The 17,595-nt window shown below is 40.3% G+C and overlaps 1 protein-coding gene across 8 annotated transcripts in view; it reads left to right on the top strand.

The window, feature by feature from the left end:
• NSD1 (nuclear receptor binding SET domain protein 1) overlaps positions 1 to 17,595 on the top strand; it is a 164,752-nt gene that overhangs the window by 106,487 nt on the left and 40,670 nt on the right. For all 8 annotated transcript variants that reach the window (XM_064376591.1, XM_012466412.3, XM_012466413.2 and 5 more), the window contains 6 exons: positions 636 to 711; positions 3,573 to 3,691; positions 5,057 to 5,200; positions 8,681 to 8,804; positions 15,161 to 15,361; positions 17,391 to 17,570. In XM_064376591.1, the coding sequence (XP_064232661.1) occupies positions 636 to 711; positions 3,573 to 3,691; positions 5,057 to 5,200; positions 8,681 to 8,804; positions 15,161 to 15,361; positions 17,391 to 17,570 (844 nt within the window). The remainder of the gene's footprint in view (positions 1 to 635; positions 712 to 3,572; positions 3,692 to 5,056; positions 5,201 to 8,680; positions 8,805 to 15,160; positions 15,362 to 17,390; positions 17,571 to 17,595) is intronic.

The raw sequence follows: 17,595 nt of genomic DNA, 5'->3' as shown, positions 1-17,595 counted from the left end.
TCAGAACTGTTTAATTTGCAGTTTACCAAGTAAACAAGTCTGTGTCAAATCTAGTAGCGGTGCATATAAGAATATAATTGTAGGAAGATAGATCATTTTTCCTTTTTTTTTTTTTTTTTGAGACCGACTTTTGCTCTGTCACCCAGGCTGGAGTGCAGTGGCACAGTCTTGGCGCAGTGCAACCTCCACCTTCCAGGTTCAAGCAATTCTCCTGCCTCAGCCTCCCAAGGAGCTGGAACTACAGGTGTGCACTACTGCACCTGGGTAATTTTTTTTTTTTTTTTTTTTTTGAGACAGAGTCTCACACCGTTGCCCAGGCTGGAATGCAGTGGCACGGTCTCAGCTTACTGCAACCTCCACCTCCCAGGTTCAAGCGATTCTCCTGCTTCAGCCTCCAAAGTAGCTGGGATTACAGAGTATGTGGTGTTCACAGGTCTATTGGAGCATTTTAAAATCTGATTCCTTTCCCCTTGAAGTTTCTGTTCAACCCTTTACTGTGGTCATGTTGTTTTTTAATTGCTAAAAAAGTCAGAATTCTATATCCGTGACAGTTGACAATTCAGACTTTGGCATATAAGGTTAAGAGTTTATTATTTCATTCCTCTTTAAACTGTGTTGTTTTCACTTATTTGTAGTGCTATGAAGCTGGTCACCTAGGGAGTGGCATAACTGAATCTTGTACCACATCTTATTCAAAAGATTTTGGTGGAGGTGAGTATTTTTGAGATTTAAAAAATGTAGTAGTAAGTTTGAAGCGCTTTGTCCATTAACCACAAAGATTGTTACAAGTGTAAGCCAGACAAGTGAGGTACAAGTTTTAAAACTGGTTTGCCCAAAATGTGCTTCCTGAAACAGATAAAATATTCGTAAACTGAACATCTACTCTGCCAGGACTTTTAGTAGGAATGCTACCTGTAATCTGTCTAAAGCATTACAGAGAGAGGTTATTATCTATAGTATTCCTGTTTTATAGAAGAAACGTGAAGACAAACAAGGTAGCAAGGTCAGGGAACTAAATCCACACCTGACCAAATTGATTGCTGTACTCCTGTCTTATCCACCCCAGGTTTTCCTCCATGCCATTTCTTTCTTCCACTCTTCATTTGTCTGCCAATGCCATTTATTGATTAGTGTCATTTTTGAAATATTATTCCAGATTTGAGCACATTGCAGCAGATGTGGTCTGCTAGCAAAGAGTATCATGGGAAGATTATATTTCATGTGACCTATGATTATTAAATTTTCTAACAAGTAAATCTAGCAATATGTTAGTTTAGCCATGTGGCAATTATAATCCCATAGGTTGGTCAATTTGCTTATATAATTTAAAAATAAGCTGCTTTGAAAATAGTATCAGGCTGAGCATGGTGGCCCACAACTGCAATTCTAGTGCTTTGGGAGGCCAAGACAAGAGAATTACTTGAAGCCAGGTGTTCCATCCAGACCAGCCTGGGCACTTAGTGAGACGCTGTCTCTATCCACAATTTTAAGAAAATTAGCTAGGCATGATGGTGTATTTCTTTAGTCACAGCTACTTGGTAAGCTGATGTGGAAGGATCCCTTGAGCCCGAGATGTTGAGGCTACAGTGAGCTGTTGATCACACCATGCACTCTAGTCTGGGCAACAGTGAGAGATCATGTCTCTCAAAATAATAATAGTAATAATTATAGCTTCAGCTCTTTTCCTATACTTTTATATTTCGTTTTTAAAATAAAACCTAAACCTACAACATGAACTTTTTCCATTATAAAATTTATGTAAGTGTTCCAGCTTATGAGAAATTCTAACCTTTCTGTTGTGTTCATATGAACTCTTCTTTTTTTTTTTTTTGGATTTATATAAAGCTACAACTCTTCTTTCAGTGTTAGGCTGTGAACAGTTTTGGTAGCAGAGCTTCTCCAACTCAGTCAGTCAAAAAAGAGATTACTGAGCAGTCTTCCAAACTCCAGCTTTCATATTGATACCTAGCATAAATATCCTAGAATGTCTTATGAAATACCTCTTAGATTCCTCTTGGTGTTTATAAACACAGTTGAAATATGTTTAATGGAAAGTATAGGAGGGACTAGAAGAATATCTTTTGAGACAGTCTCGCTCTGTTGCTCAGGCTGGAATGCAGTGGCACGATCTCGACTCACTGCAGCCTCCACCTCCCAGGTTCAAGCGATTCTCCTGCCTCAGCCTCCTGAGTAGCTGGGACTACAGGTGTGTGCCATGACGCCCAGCTAATTTTTGTATTTTTAGTGGAGACCGGGTTTCACCATGTTGGCCAGGATGGTCTCAAACTCCTGACCTTGTGATCCGCCTGCCTCAACCTCCCAAAGTACTGGGATTACAAGTGTGAGCCACTGCACCCAACCTAGAATTTCTTCTTCTAAATACACCAAATGTGACCATGCATTCCTTTTATGTTGTTAGATGTTCAAGGATATACTACCACTGCATGAATATCCTTTAAACCCCTGAATGTATTGGAGGATCTCTCCCTCAGCTTCTGTAAGCCAAATCTTACATATTTCAACTCTCCAACTTTTTTTTTTTTTTGAGATGGAGTCTTGCTCTGATGCCTAGGCTAGAGTACAATGGCAAGATCTCGGCTCACTGCAACCTCTGCCTCCTGAGTTAAAGCCATTCATGTGGCTCAGCCTCCCTAGTAGCTGGGATCACAGGTGCCTGCCACCACGCGCAGCTAATTTTTGTATTTTGTAGTAGAGACGGTTTTGCCCTGTTGGTCAGACTGGTCTTGAACTCCTCACATCAGGTAATCCACCCACCTCTCCTCCCAAAGTGCTGGGATTACAGGCGTGAGTTAGTTACTGTGCCTGGCCTCAACTCTCCATCTTAATCCATTTTTCTTTTCTTTTTTTTTTGATGGGGGGAGGGAGTTTTGCTCTTGCTACCCATGCCGTTGTGTGGTGGCACAATCTGGGCTGACTGCAACCTCTGCCTCCCAGTTTCAAGTGATTCTTCTGCCTCAGCCTCCCTAGTAGCTGGGATTACAGGCATGCACCACCATACCTGGCTAGTTTTGTATTTTTAGTAGAGACGGAGTTTTACCATGTTGGTCAGGCTGTTCTCGAATTCCTGACCTCAGGTGATCTGCCAGCCTTCCAAAATGCTGGGATTACAGGTGTAAGCCACTGCGTCTGGCCTTTAATCCTTAAATCATATTGTGATGTATATTACTGTCTCCAATCTTGAAGTCTAGGGAGTGGATCTTTTCATGACTAATAAAATGAAAAGGAAGGCACTTTCCTTCCATCTATAGGATTTAATTCCTTTGAAGAACTACAACATTTGTCATTTCAGTCATGTAAATTAAAATTTCTGTAATAACCTATACACTTACTATTTAATCTATATGAGGCAGAAGTTAACATATATGTAGCCATTTCCCAACTAGTTATGTCATCATGAGTTAGTCTCATTTCTTATTTCCTTCATTTTCCTAATCCACAAAGCTGGAGAATTAAATGAGTTTTAAAGGTGGTTTATACTCTTAATAATAGGATAAGAGATCTTGGACATGTGTGTCATTAGCCAGTGGATAACACCTACTTTCCTGTCATAGGCACTGCCAAGATATTTGACAAACCAAGGAAGCGAAAACGACAGAGGCATGCTGCAGCCAAGATGCAGTGTAAAAAAGTGAAAAATGATGACTCATCAAAAGAGATTTCAAGCTCAGAGGTATTACTCAGTTCCTGGTCTTTTTACCTTCTAAAGAGAAGCTACTTTTCACACGGGAGGCCACATCCCTCTTTCCCTTGAGTTTTCTTAAGAATAGTATTCTACTGAAATGGCTGATGGCCATAAGGAATCTTGGAGGAAAAGTAGAGCCTCACCTTAATAATAAGGCAAGGAACATATTGCAACTGTCGATATGGCCTTTTTAAAAGATCATCACGTCCTATGCTGTAGGTGTCCAATCAGGTATATAACTGTTTCATCATTAAGTAAACTTGTAAAACCAGAAAGCACAATATCAAGTCAATGTGATCTGAAGAAACTTAGATACTGCCCTATAAAAGTTGAGACTGGCTGGGTGCTGTGGTTTACGCCTGTAATCCCAGCACTTTGGGAAGTCAAGGCAGGAAGATCACTTGAGGTTGAGAGTTCAAGACTAGCCTGGCCAACATGGTGAAACCCTGTCTCTACCAAAAATACAAAAATTAGCCTGGTGTGGTGGTGTGCACCTATAATTCCAGCTAATCAGGCAGAAGCACAAGAATCTCTTAAACCCATGAGGCAGAGGTTGCAGTGAGCCGAGATCATGCCACTGCACTTCAGCCTGGGTGACAGAGTAAGACTGTTTCAAAAGAAAAAAGTTGAGACTGCTGGCTGGGTGCTGTGACTCATACCAGTCAGCTCTTTGGGAAGCAGAGGTGAGAGGATCATTTGAGAACAGGAGTTCGAGGCCAACCTGGGAAATATAGTGAGACTTTGTCTCTATTTAAAAAAAAAAAGTTGAGACTGCTGTGGTTAGGGGGAAGATTTACTTGCTTATTTCTTGAGACCATCAGCTACTTAATTTTAGGACAATGTTTATGAACATCGGTCTTCAGGAAACAAAAGCCATTTCCTTGCAAAGCATCAGTGCAATAATTGATATTGTCTCTGGGTTTCCAACTCAGGTTAAAAGAGAGAAGTCAGGTCAGCATCATATGTTATGATGCAGAATGCTTCTTTCCAGGACAGTTTGAATAGAATGCCCAAGAGGGGCATTATTTAGGAAACACTGATCTTGGAAGGACAAATAAGTAATCAAATAAACTTAAGAATGTTTTCTCTCCCTTAGTGAAACCTTAAAATGGAACAGCTCAGAAAGTTCCAGTGGAACAAACAGCCTCAGAGCAGTTAGTGGCAGGGCATGAGGCGCCCACTACCCGCCCAATCACAGCAGGGTTAGAACTAACATTGCATGCAGTCCGCCTGAGTGATTGGCTGAACATCTGTAAGTGCTTAATGGCTAGACAAATAGCATCCCAGAGGGAGGGGGTCAAATGGAAGAGACATCAATAATACAGATGTGGGACATTATTTTTTCTCTGCAAGGGAGAACTAATGCCTCACAGGACGGCCGCAAGCCCCAAGGATACTATTGAGGAAGGTGTAGAACACGATCCTGGGATGCCTGCCTCCAAAAAAATGCAGGGTGAACGCGGTGGAGGAGCTGCACTCAAGGAGAATGTTTGTCAGGTAGAGAAATGTTTGCCCACTTGTGTTTTCATTGCATGTTCATCTTTAAAGGGAAACCCATTCTGTCTCTTTATGATCATTCCTTGGTTAGAATAACAATGCTTTTGGATGATTTTATTGGAATCACTTTCTTAAGGATTTGACCCTTTTTTTCTCCCCACAAAGAAAGAAACTTGGAGAAATAGTTTAGTGTTGGTGAACCACCTGCCCTTAAGGTCCGTGAAGGAATATATGCCATGAGGCAAGTCTGAGATGGAATATGTGAATCTCTCGTTGCTTATTCAAATATAATTCTCCAGTACTTCTCATGGTGTCAGAGTCTTTGGGTTTCTAAGGAACTTTTCAAGGGTAATTTTAACTTTGAGACATTTTTCCTTTAATGTTGTGACTTTAGAAAGCCTATCACCTATATTGTTTTATTTAATAAATATTTATACAGTACTTCCTATGTATGAAGTATTGTTCCAAGCACTTTATAAATAATGCCTTATTTAGTCATCCTAATAATCTCATAAGTTGAGTTGTGTGACTATCCCCACTTAGCAGATGAGGAAACTAAACTATAGAGAGGATAAATAACTTGCTTATATTAATGAGAGAAACCTGGATTTAAACCTCGGCAGTCTGGATTTAGAGTCTTCCTCTCCTTTTTTTTAAACCTTTAAGCTCTGTTGTACTTGGTTGGTTTAGAGTCTTAACCATTGTGTTGGATTGCCGCTCTGTGAAATAGGGGACTCCACTTTATTGTTAAAGAGCCTTTAAGTCTTTGTGAGTAGAGTCAATGACTATTTGAGTATTTTTTTTAATGGTCTTGATTTACCTATGTAAATCTTAAAATTTGGTATATAAAAACTTGAAGATAGGTGATGCGCAGTGTCTCATACCTAAATCCCAGTGCTCTTGGAAGCTGAGGCAGAAAAATTGCTTGAGGCCACGAGTTCTAGACCAGCCTGGGCAACACAGTTAGACCCCTGTTTCTATGTTAAAAAAAAAAAACAAACAAAAACCGGTGTTTTTCGTTTTGTTTTTTGTTTTTGATTAGCTGGCTGCAGTGGCTCACATCTGTAGCCCAACAGGTCAAGATTACAGACTTGTTTTTTAAATAAACAAAAAACTTGAGGATACTAGTTCTTTCTTTTTTAAATTGAAACCACAGGCCGAGCACAGCACTAATCTAAGCATTTTGGGAGGCTGAGGTGGGTGGATCATGTGAGCCCAGGAATTTGACACCAGCCTGGGAAACATGGTAAAACCCTTTCTCTGCCAAAAATACAAAACTTAGCCAGGCATGATGGTGTATGCCTGTAGTCCCCCTACTTGGGAGGCTGAGGTCATTGGATCACCTGAAGCTGAGGAGGTAGAGGCTGCAGTGAGCCATAGTAATGCCACTTGACTCCCACTTGACTGACAGAGTGAGACCCTATTTTAAAAATAATAAATAGTAGGCCGGGCGTGGTGGCTCACGCCTGTAATCCCAGCACTTTGGGAGGCCTAGGCGGGTGGATCACGAGGTCAAGAGATCGAGACCATCCTGGTCAACATGGTGAAACCCCGTCTCTACTAAAAATACAAAAAATTAGCTGGGAATGGTGGTGTGTGCCTGTAATCCCAGCTACTCTGGAGGCTGAGGCAGGAGAATTGCCTGAACCCAGGAGGCGGAGGTTGCGGTGAGCCGAGATCGCGCCATTGCACTCCAGCCTGGGTAACAAGAGCGAAACTCCGTCTCAAAAAAAAAAAATAATAATAATAATAAATAGTAATAGATAAATAAGTTGAGATCTCTAAGAAAATTAACTCAGAGACCAGAAAATGTTATTATGGCCAATATAATTTCAATCCAGTTTCTTTGCCTATGACCTTCACTATTAAATAAAGAGTTTTGATCATACTTAGACCAGATCCTAAACAATAGTGTTAATCCTCAAAAACAGTTATGCCCATTATTTACTTAGTGAGACAAGTCAGAATGTAAATACATTTTACAAAGATCATTTAATAAAAAGATTAACGGTAAGGTGACCCTGTGGTCCTGGCTTGTCTGGATCAGACTTTGTGTAGGTCCCTTGTGCTGTCATAATTTATTAATAGCACTTCCTTTCACTCTCAAGTGTCCCAGTTTGAAAGATAAATTGCATGTTATCCCAGTTGATGAATTAGTTTATAACATTTAATGTGAAAATTTTGTTTCTAATTCACATTGTAAGTAAAGTTTTCCTATTTATGTGTTGAAGCTCAATTTTTTTTTACTGTATATAAAAACTTATGTTATTGGTACTCTGAATATTCAAAGTACATTATATAATGGTATTTTTCAATTTTTACATGTGAATAGTAGATAATGAGGAGTCAGACATTTGAGGATAACTCAGACTGTAGTTTGATAAAGTCCCTGGGGCCCCTGTCAATTCTAGGCTACCTCTCTAACCTTTCTCCCCAGAGCTCTTCTAGTCATTTGTTTAAGCTTTAATGCTGAAGTGATCAAGACCTATTCTGTTTCTATGAGTTCTTGAAGCTAGAGCTTGCTTAGTCACCTTTCCCCTTGTTTGCCTTTCATAGTAGTATAAGGCTTTAAAAAATATTTGGGCTGGGTGCAGTGGCTCACACCTGTAATTCCAACACTTTGGGAGGCCGAGGTGGGTAGATCACAAGGTCAGGAGTTTGAGACCAGCCTGGCCAACATGGTGAAACTCTGTCTCTACTAGAAGTATGAAAAATTAGCTAGACATGGAGGTGTGCGCCTGTAATCCCCGCTACTTGTGATGCTGAGCCAAGAGAATCGCTTGAACCCAGGAGATGGAGGTTGCAGTGAGCCGAGATCACGCCATTGCACTCCAACCTGGGCAACAAGAGTGAAACTCCGTCTCAAATAAAATAAATAAATAAATAATAAATGAAATATTTGAAGCTTTTTTCTGCTAATCACCATGGGGATACAAGTCAGGGTGTTAGAGTTGTTAAAAAGTAATGTTGGGAATTTGCAGAATTTAGATACCCATCGTTATTTCCTAAGCCCCTGTCTTAAATGAGGCCCTGTCTTAGCTGAGATTATTTCAGAAAAGTCATCTCTCTGGGATGGTTCTAGATGTATCCTAAAGGACTGTTCAGACCTTGGTGGGAGCTCTTTTGGAACTTTATGGCTCAAGTCTGGCTAGCCAGTGTCTGTTGCTTGAACCATTCAGAAGCCTTGTGGTTTGTCTCTATGTTCTTTTCTCACCTTTCTAGTCTTGAACTTGTTTTCTATGTAGCAGTCAGAGTAATCTTTAAAAATGAATACCTGATTTTAGTCTTCCTTTTGTAAAGTTTTCCAACGGTGCACCTTTGCAACTAGAATAAAATCTACAACTACAGGCTCTTGCCTCTTTCTCACCTCATTTTCTGCCAGTTTTAACCTTTGTTTACTATAATCCACTGACACTGGTTTTCCTCTTGATTCTCAAACATGGAAAAACAGATAGACAGACGTTTTCTTTCTCTTAACAGAATTGTGAAAAACTGGGTGAGCTGCTGTTATGTGAGGCTCAGTGCTGTGGGGCTTTCCACCTGGAGTGCCTTGGATTGACTGAGATGCCAAGAGGAAAATTTATCTGCAATGAATGTCATACAGGTAAAGTAGATATAGAAGGATCTTCCTCCAAAGAAAGTTTGAATTTTAAGTTTTTTCAGGGAAGACATTTATTGGAGACCCTATATTGTGGCAACAGTGGGCTAGTTGTTACAGAAATGGTACTATATGGGGCCTCTGCTCTCAGAAAAGCTACCAAGTGAATAATAAATGGATAGCATAATACAGTGCAAAAAGCATTGTGTTGGTGATACATATCGAGTATAGTGTAAGCAAAGATGAGCTAATGCCATAGAGGAAGATATCCGTGTTTAGCTTTAAGAGAGAGAGAAATTGATGTTGGGAGGGGAAGGGCAGAAGTTCCAGTAATGAAAGTGTATAAAACATTTGGGGAATATAAAATACAGGCCAATGTGTTTAGAGTTTAGAATATTTTAGTTAAGAGGCATAGGCAGTAACTAAGAGGGCTTCTCAGTTACTGGTAATGTTTTATCTTTCTTAATCTGTGTAGTGATTACCTGAGCATTTTACTTCATCAACTATACTCTTAGGATGTGTGTACTTTACTGTGTGTACATCATACGTCAATAAAAAAGTCAAAAGATTATTTCAGAGCTATAACGTTCAGATTGATTTAGAAAATAAGAATAGTCAGTTGAGACCAGCTGGTAAAGCACTTCATAAAGCTGTGCTAAGTTAAGTGTTCTTTTTTTTTTTCCCCCCCAAGAGATGGGGTCTTGTCTAGGTTGGAGTGCAGTGGCGTGATCATAGCTCATTGTAGTCTTGAGCTCCTGGGCTCAAGCAGTCCTCCCAACTCAGCTTCCCAAGTAGCTGGGACTACAGCCACATGCCACCATGCCTGGCTAATATTTTTTTATTTTTTGTTGAGAGGGGGTCTTACTATGTTGCCCAAGCTAGAAAGTGTTCTCTCTCTCTTTTTTTTTTAGCATGATATGTAGATGTCAGAGCATGTAAACAGTGAAGAAATCAGGGCCGAGGTATAGATCTTATGCCTGTAAGTCACTGAAGCCACACATATGGATCATACTTTCCAAAGAAAAAGTGTCATTAGGGTAAGATAATGGTCAGTGACACTAACTGGGCATATATGCTCTTAAAACACGTTACCAGTAGGTGAGGAGGACCTAGTCAATATCTCTGAAGCCACAGGAGTCAGGTGTTATCTGTAGGGGCAGATGCAGCAAAGACACTAAGGAGGTTCTGGAGTGAAGAGAGGCTTTTGTATGTGACAGTGAGAAAATGCTTTAATTTTTGCCAGAAGATGTCTCCTTATACTGGATTGAAAGGTGAATGGATAGCAGTATACATAACTTCTTGAAGAAACTTAACTTCAGCAGAAAGGAAGACAGTACCTAAAGGGAGGATATTATAGGGTCAAGAGAAAAATCATCTTGAGTGTGTAACATAGCTCTATTAAAGTAGAATTGAAGTGCAAAAAATTGCACATTTCAAGTGTATGATTTGATAGGTTTTGGTATGTATCTATGCATGCACCTGTGAAGTCATTACTCAGTATTATTATTTTGAGATTCAGTAAGACTGTTGTATGTATTGATAGTTGTTTTTTTTTTTTATTGCTGAGTAGTAGTTTGTTGTATGGATTTACTTGGTTGTTGATCCATTCATCTATTGATCGACATTTGGGTTGTTTCCCATTTTGGTTGTTATAAATAAAGCTACTGAGAACATTAAAGTTTTTGGACACCTTGTTCCCTCCTTGCCCCTCCCCTCCCCCTCCTATTTTTTTTTCTCTTTGAGACAGGGTCTTGCTCTGTCGCCTAGGCTGGAGTACAGTGGTACCATTCTGGCTCACTGCAGCCTCAAACTCCTGGGCTCAAGTGATCCTTCTGCCTCAGCCTCCTGAGTAGTTGGGACTACAGGTGCTTGCCACCACACCCAGCTAATTTTTGTATTTTTAGTAGAGATAGGGTTTCATTGTGTTGGCCAGGCTGGTCTGAACTCCTGACCTCAGGTGATATGCCCACCTCGGCCTCCCAGAGTGCTGGGATTACAAGCATGAGCCACTGTACCCGGCCAAGTTAAAAAAATTTTTTTTTGGTAGAGATAGGATTTTTACTACATTGCCCAGGCTAATTTTGAACTCCTGGGCTCGAGTAGTCCTCCTCGTTCAGCCTCTGAAAGTGTTAAGATTAAAGGTGTAACCCACCATTCCTGGCCACATTTTCATTTCACTTGTGTATATACCTGAGAGTAGAAAGGTTAAATTGTGTGGAAGACGTATGTTTGAGTTTTTAAGAAAATGCCAAATTATTTTCCTAAATGATTGTACCATCTTACATTCTCCTAACCTATGTATGAGAGTTCTAATATGGCTATGTCTTTAGCAACACTTGGTATTATCAGTTTTAATTTTAGCCATTCTGATAGGCATGCAGTAGTATCTTATTACAGCTTTTATTTGCATTTCCTTGCTGACAAATGATGATGAGCATCTTTTCATATGCTTATTTGCTATCTTTGATGATGTGTCTGTTCAAAGCCTTTTTTTAAATAGTTGGGTGTTTTTTGTTTTGTTGAGTTTTAGGAGTTCTTTATATATTCTAGATACAAGTCCTTTATCAGACAGAAACTTTTTAAAATCTCCAGGGTATGGCTTTTTTTTTTTTTTTTTGAGATGAAGTGTTATTCTGTCACCCAAGCTGGAGTGCAGTGGCACTGTCTTGGCTCACTGCAATCTCTGCCTCCCAAATTCAAGTGATTCTCCTGCCTTAGCCTCCCAAGTAGTTGGGATTATAGGTGCCCACCACCACACTCAGCTAATTTTTATATTTTTAGTAGAGATGGGGTTTCACCATGTTGGCCAGGCTGGTCTCAAACTCCTGCTGACCTCAAGTGATATGCCCGCCTCTGCCTCCCAAAATGCTGGGATTACAGCTATGAGCCACCACGCCTGGCTGCTTTTTCTTTTTCTTTTTTTTTGAGATAGAGTTTCACTCTTGGTGCCCAGGATGGAGTGCAGTGGCGCGATCGCAACCTCCCAGGCTCAAGCTATTCTCCTGCCTCAGTCTTTTGAGTAGCTGGCATTACAGACATGTACCACCACATCCAGCTAATGTTGTATTTTTAGTAGAGACAGCTTTCTCCATGTTGGTCAGGCTAGTCTCGAATTCTCGACCTCAGGTGATTCACTTGCCCCAGCCTCCCAAAGTGCTGGGATTACAGCCATGAGCTACTGCACCTGGCTAACTTTTTCATTTTCTTAATGATATGTTTGTAAGAGTAATAGTTTGTAATTTTGATGCAATCTAGTTTATCAATTTGTTCTTTTTATGGACTGTGATTTGGTGTTGTATATGAGAAGTTTTGCTTAACCCAGTGTCACAAAGTTTTTTTATTTTTTTTCTTGAGATGGAGTTTCACTCTTGTCGCCAGGCTAGAGTGCAATGGAGCTATCTATCTCAGATCACTGCAACTTCCAATTCCCGCGTTCAAGTGATTTTCCTGCCTCAGCCTCTGGAGCAGCTGGGATTACAGGTGCCCACCACCAAGCCCAGCTAATTTTTGTATTTTTAGTAGAGACGGGATTTCTCCTTGTTGGTCAGGCTGGTATCTCTCGCTCTCTTTTTTTTTTTTTTTTTTTTTTTGAGACGGGATCTCACTCTGTTGCCCAGGCTTGAGTGCAATGGGCCGATCTCAGCTCATTGCAACCTCCACCTCCCGGGTTCAAGTACCTGGCCGCTTTTTCATTTTCTTAATGATGTGTTGTAAGACTAATAGTTCTTAATTTTTATGAAATCCAGTTTATAAATTTGTTCTTTTTATGGACTATGATTTGGTGTCATATCTAAGAAGTTTTGCTTAAGACAGTATCACAAAGTTTTTCTTTCTTTCTTTTTTTTTAATCTGTGACGCAGTCTCACTCTGACACCCAGGCTGAGTGACGCAATCTTGGCTCACTGCAACCTCAACCTCCCAGGTTCAAGTGACTCTTGTGCCTTAGCCTCCCAAGTAGCCGGGATACCAGGCGTGCACCACCACTCCCAGCTAATTTTTGTATTTTTAGTATAGATGGAGTTTCACCATGTTGGCCAGGCTGGTCTCAAACTCTTGGCCTCAGATGATCCACCCGCCTTGACCCCTAAACTCCCTAAGTGCTGGGATTACAGGTGTGAGCCACCATACCTGGTCAGTGTCAGAAAGAATTTTAGTTGTATATTTTCTTCGTAGAATTTTTTTAGTTTTACGTTTCACTATTTTGAAATGTAGAACTAAATTACTTCAAAATATAATCTATTTTGAAGTAATTTTTTCATATGATATGAGGTATAGAGAAGATATAATTTTTTAATTTTTGGTTTTTAAAATTTATGTTTTTATTTTTTTATTTTTTCCTAGGAAAGCTATTATATTTGAGAGTAGGAAATTTTACCAGTTTCAGTACAGCATAAAAAATGGAAGTCATTTATTAGTGCTCTTGGCTTACTCTATTTTCCTGGAGTAGGGTGATCACATCATTGTTTAGATTGTTCGGGTTTAATAATAGTTACCACATCTGTACTCCCAGTACTTTGGGAGTCCAAGGTCAGGAGTTTGAGACCAGCCTGGCCAACATGGCAAAACCTGTCTCTACTAAAAATACAAAAATTAGCCAGGCATGGTGGTGTGTGCCTGTGATCCCATGTACTTGGGAGGCTGAGGCACAAGAATCACTTGATCCTATTGAATCTCTTGAACTGGAAGGTGGAGGTTGCAGCGAGCTGAGATCATGCCACTGCACTCCAGCCTGAGTGACAGAGGGAGACTGAGTCTCAAAAAATAAAAAACAAAACCAGCTACCAGTTATTCAGTATCAGATAGTGTTTTGCTTCTTTGCAAATACATATTCAAATTTTTTTCTTAAAATATTTCTTTGCTGGACGTTCTCAGTGTTTATGAGCTTCTATTTCTAGTGATTGCCAGCAGGAGGATTCATGTAGAGGCCTGTTTGCCTCTCAAGCTTAGGCTCTTTTTCTTATGGTGTACTACATCTCACAGAGAGATAGACCCTTGTTTTTTTTAAAACTTTTTTTATTTTTGCGACAGAGTCTCCTTCTGTGGCCCAGGCTAGATAGTGCAGCTCACTGCAACCTCCACCTCCCAGGTCAAAGAGATTCTCATTCCTCAGCCTCCATATTAGGTGGGATTACAGGCATCTGCCACCACACCCAGCTAATTTTTTTGTATTTTCAGTAGAGATGGTGTCTCTCTATGTTGCCCAGGCTGGTCTTGAACTCCTGGCCTCCAGTTATCCAACTGCCTTAGCCTTCCAAGTGCTGGGAATACAGGCATGAGCTACTGTGCCCGGCCTGTTTTTAACTTTTTATTACAAAAATCTTAAGACATACACCACAGTAGAACAGTGTATGTCTTAACAGAAACTCCATGTATTCATTTAGTTTCAGTAGTTATCAACTTTCTGTCTCATTTTCTTTGTACATTTCAAAAGTTTTTAACAGATACGACATCTAATGTATAGCAAGAATGTAAAGTAACTTCTTTGTGTTATGTACCACCCAGTTCATTTTCAGATTTTCTCATTTATCTCAGGGATGCCTTTTTATTATGTTTTAAATCAAAATCTAGAGTCAGAGAGAGGCCAAAATCCTCCCTCTGGGTTTTATTAGGGAGATTTGATTACCAGCATTGTATGTCGGATGATTTCCTGTAGTGTAATTTTTTTAATACATAAAGTTTCAACTTATCTATAACAATACTGCCCTCACACCTTTTTTTTTTTTTTTTTTGACTTAGTCACCCAAGCTGGAGTGCAGTGATGTGATTTCAGCTCACTTAACCTCCACCTTCCAGGCTCCTGTGATCCTCCCGCCTCAGCCCCTTGAGTAGCTGAGACCACAGGCATGCACCATCACACCAGACTAATTTTTGCATATTTAGTAGAGATGGAGTTTCACCATGTATCCCAGGCTGGTCTCGACCTCCGCAAGTGACTCAACTTGGCTTCCCAAAGTGCTGGGATTATAGGCGTGAGCCTTCTTGCCCAGCCCAACTTAAATTTTGTTAGTTGCATCCTGGAGGTATCCCCTTAACTTGTTCCTCTGTCCTCCATATTTCCTGTAAACTTGTATTTAGTTCTAGGAGCTGGATTAGATTTAATTTTAGTTTTTTCTTTTTTTTTGGTGGGGGTGCCAGTGGCAAGCATTTTTTGTAGATAACATGTACTTTCTGTTGTATCATGTCAGGGAGTATATATATCATCAGATTGTTCATTTATAATAATACTAAGATTGTTACAGTGGGTTTAAATGATGTCAGCCTGATCTGTCCATTATAAAATTTCTTACAAACTTTTCACCTAATGGTTTAGCATTTGGTAGATTCTTGAATTCTTATTAATTTATCTTCTTTTGGTTTCTCAGGAATTCATACCTGTTTTGTATGTAAGCAGAGTGGGGAAGATGTTAAAAGGTGCCTTCTACCCTTGTGTGGAAAGTTTTACCATGAAGAGTGTGTCCAGAAGTATCCACCCACTGTTATGCAGAACAAGGGCTTCCGGTGCTCCCTCCACATCTGTATAACCTGTCATGCTGCTAATCCAGCCAATGTTTCTGCATCTAAAGGTATGGTTTTCTCATGTGGACCAGTCTAATTGTAATACCTCAGTTTCATTGGCAACAGGTATTTTCAAATGCAATCTACCATGTCACTTTATGGCCTCTCGCTTTTATCAGAGAGATTACCAACATTGTATTCGGGAGAGCAAAGGGGAATAATGCACTAATTCAGCAGCCAGGCAATGCCAGGGCTCCATCAAACACAATATGGTTGTGTGGTCGGGTACTAAGTATTTGGATTTCATGTGAGTTGTAGTTTGAGAAAGTCTTCTGCTGCATGTCCTCTTACCCCTATTTGATTAGAAAATCAGAGTGTATTCTTTCCCAGGGCATTTTTATATCTCTGATTTCTCTGTGTGATACTCAGAAATACATGTCAAGGCAGGATTGGGGGTTTTGCGTTGTTTTGTTTTGTTTTAAGGAAAACTCTTGTTTTAGAAACTTTCTTCTGCTTCATTGTTAAGTCCAGACCTGTTTTTTTCAAAACCTGTGCATATAGGTAGACTTAAGTTTTGAAATGTGTTCTTTTTGATAAAACAGTGGGTTTTTTTTGTTTTTTTTCTTTTAGTTTTTTTGGAGACAGTCTTGCTCTGTCACCCAGACTGGAGTGCACAGTGATGCAATCTCAGCTCAGTGCAACCTCCGCCTCCCGGGCTCAAGCGATTCTCGTGCCACAGCCTCCTGAGTAGCTGGGACTACAGACATGTGCCACCATGCCCAGCTAATTTTTTGGACTTTTAGTAGAGATGGGGTTTCATCATGTTGGCCAGGATGGTCTCTATCTCCTGACCTAGTGATCCGCCTGCCTTTGCGTCCCAAAGTGCTGGGTTTCATGCCTGGCCTTTTTTTTTTTTTTAAAAAAAGAAAAGGATAAGAGTTTTGCTCTTGTTGCCCAGGCTGTAGTGCAATGGCATGATCTCGGCTCACTGCAACCTCCGCCTCCCGGGTTCAAGTGATTCTCTTGTCTCAGCATCCCAAGTAGCTGGGATTACAGCCACATGCCACCACACCTGGCGAATTTTTGTGTTTTTATTAGAGATGGGGTTTCATAATATTGGTCAGGCTACTCTTGAATTCCTGACCTCAGGTGATCCACTCACCTTGGCCTCTCAAACTGTTGGGATTACAGGTGTGAGCCACCACGCCCGGTGTTTTACTGTTGTTGTTGTTTTTCCTAAAAGCCCAATACTGTGTTTATGCTGGTAAATTCGTGTGTGCTAAAAGAGCCTTGACTTTTTCCATAGAGGATTGAGCAGGCAAAATTTAGCAGTGTTGATGTTTGTTTTAATCAGACTGTCAGTACCTTTTTTAGTATGATTTCCTGGCCTTATGGGTCTCATCAGTAATTAACTTGTTGGATCAAAATTGTAGTTTCACTGGATATGATGGTATACACCTGTAGCTGTAGCTTCTTGGGAAGCTAAAGCAGGAAGTGGGAGGACTGTTTGAGCACAAGGACTTCGAGGTCACATCCAGCCTTGGCAACACAGGGAAACCCCATGTCTTTATTAATAAAAATAAAAATGAAAAGAATTGTGGTTTAACTATTGGCTACCTTCCTTTTTTACTTGCTATTACAGATTGCATTATGGGGTTTGGTGGTTGTTTGGTGCTGGTTTATAAGGGATGAAGTCTTTTAGGGGATGTATTTCCTCTGGAGAGGGGGTAGAGAGGTTTGTTCCCTTGAAAGGCGTTAAGAATCACAGAGTTCCAGGCAAGCATTATTGTTATGTCCCCTCTCCCTATTTATTCTGGGGCTGGTTTCCTAGGAGTCAGGCTAGTGATTTGGGCTGGGCTTTCCCTTGTTGAAGTAGACTCACTGACAATTACGGGATTTGATTGCTTTTGGAGACTTATCACATATCTCCCATCTAAGCTTTCATGGTGGAACGAGTGTTTAAGATCCGTCATCTTAGTGGTCATTCCTTCCATTTGTGACATTTTTTCAATGCTAGCAAATAAACTTGAATAACTCATATTCTTCTCATATTTAATTTTTTTTTTCTTTTGCTTGTCCATGGTTTTCCTGCTTTAGGTCGATTGATGCGCTGTGTCCGCTGTCCTGTGGCATACCACGCCAATGACTTTTGCCTGGCTGCTGGGTCAAAGATCCTTGCATCTAATAGTATCATCTGCCCTAATCACTTTACTCCTAGGCGGGGCTGCCGAAATCATGAGCATGTTAATGTTAGCTGGTGCTTTGTGTGCTCAGAAGGTAAGAAATCACTTCTTCCTCTATT

The sequence above is a fragment of the Aotus nancymaae genome, unplaced genomic scaffold (assembly GCF_030222135.1).
Source record: "Aotus nancymaae isolate 86718 unplaced genomic scaffold, 86718_ANA_hifiasm-v0.15.2.pri h1tg000015l_1, whole genome shotgun sequence".
In the NCBI taxonomy this organism is placed as follows: Eukaryota; Metazoa; Chordata; class Mammalia; order Primates; family Aotidae; genus Aotus; species Aotus nancymaae.
Note: the sequence above shows the minus strand (reverse complement) of the source record. Positions and strands in the feature narration are given on the sequence as shown.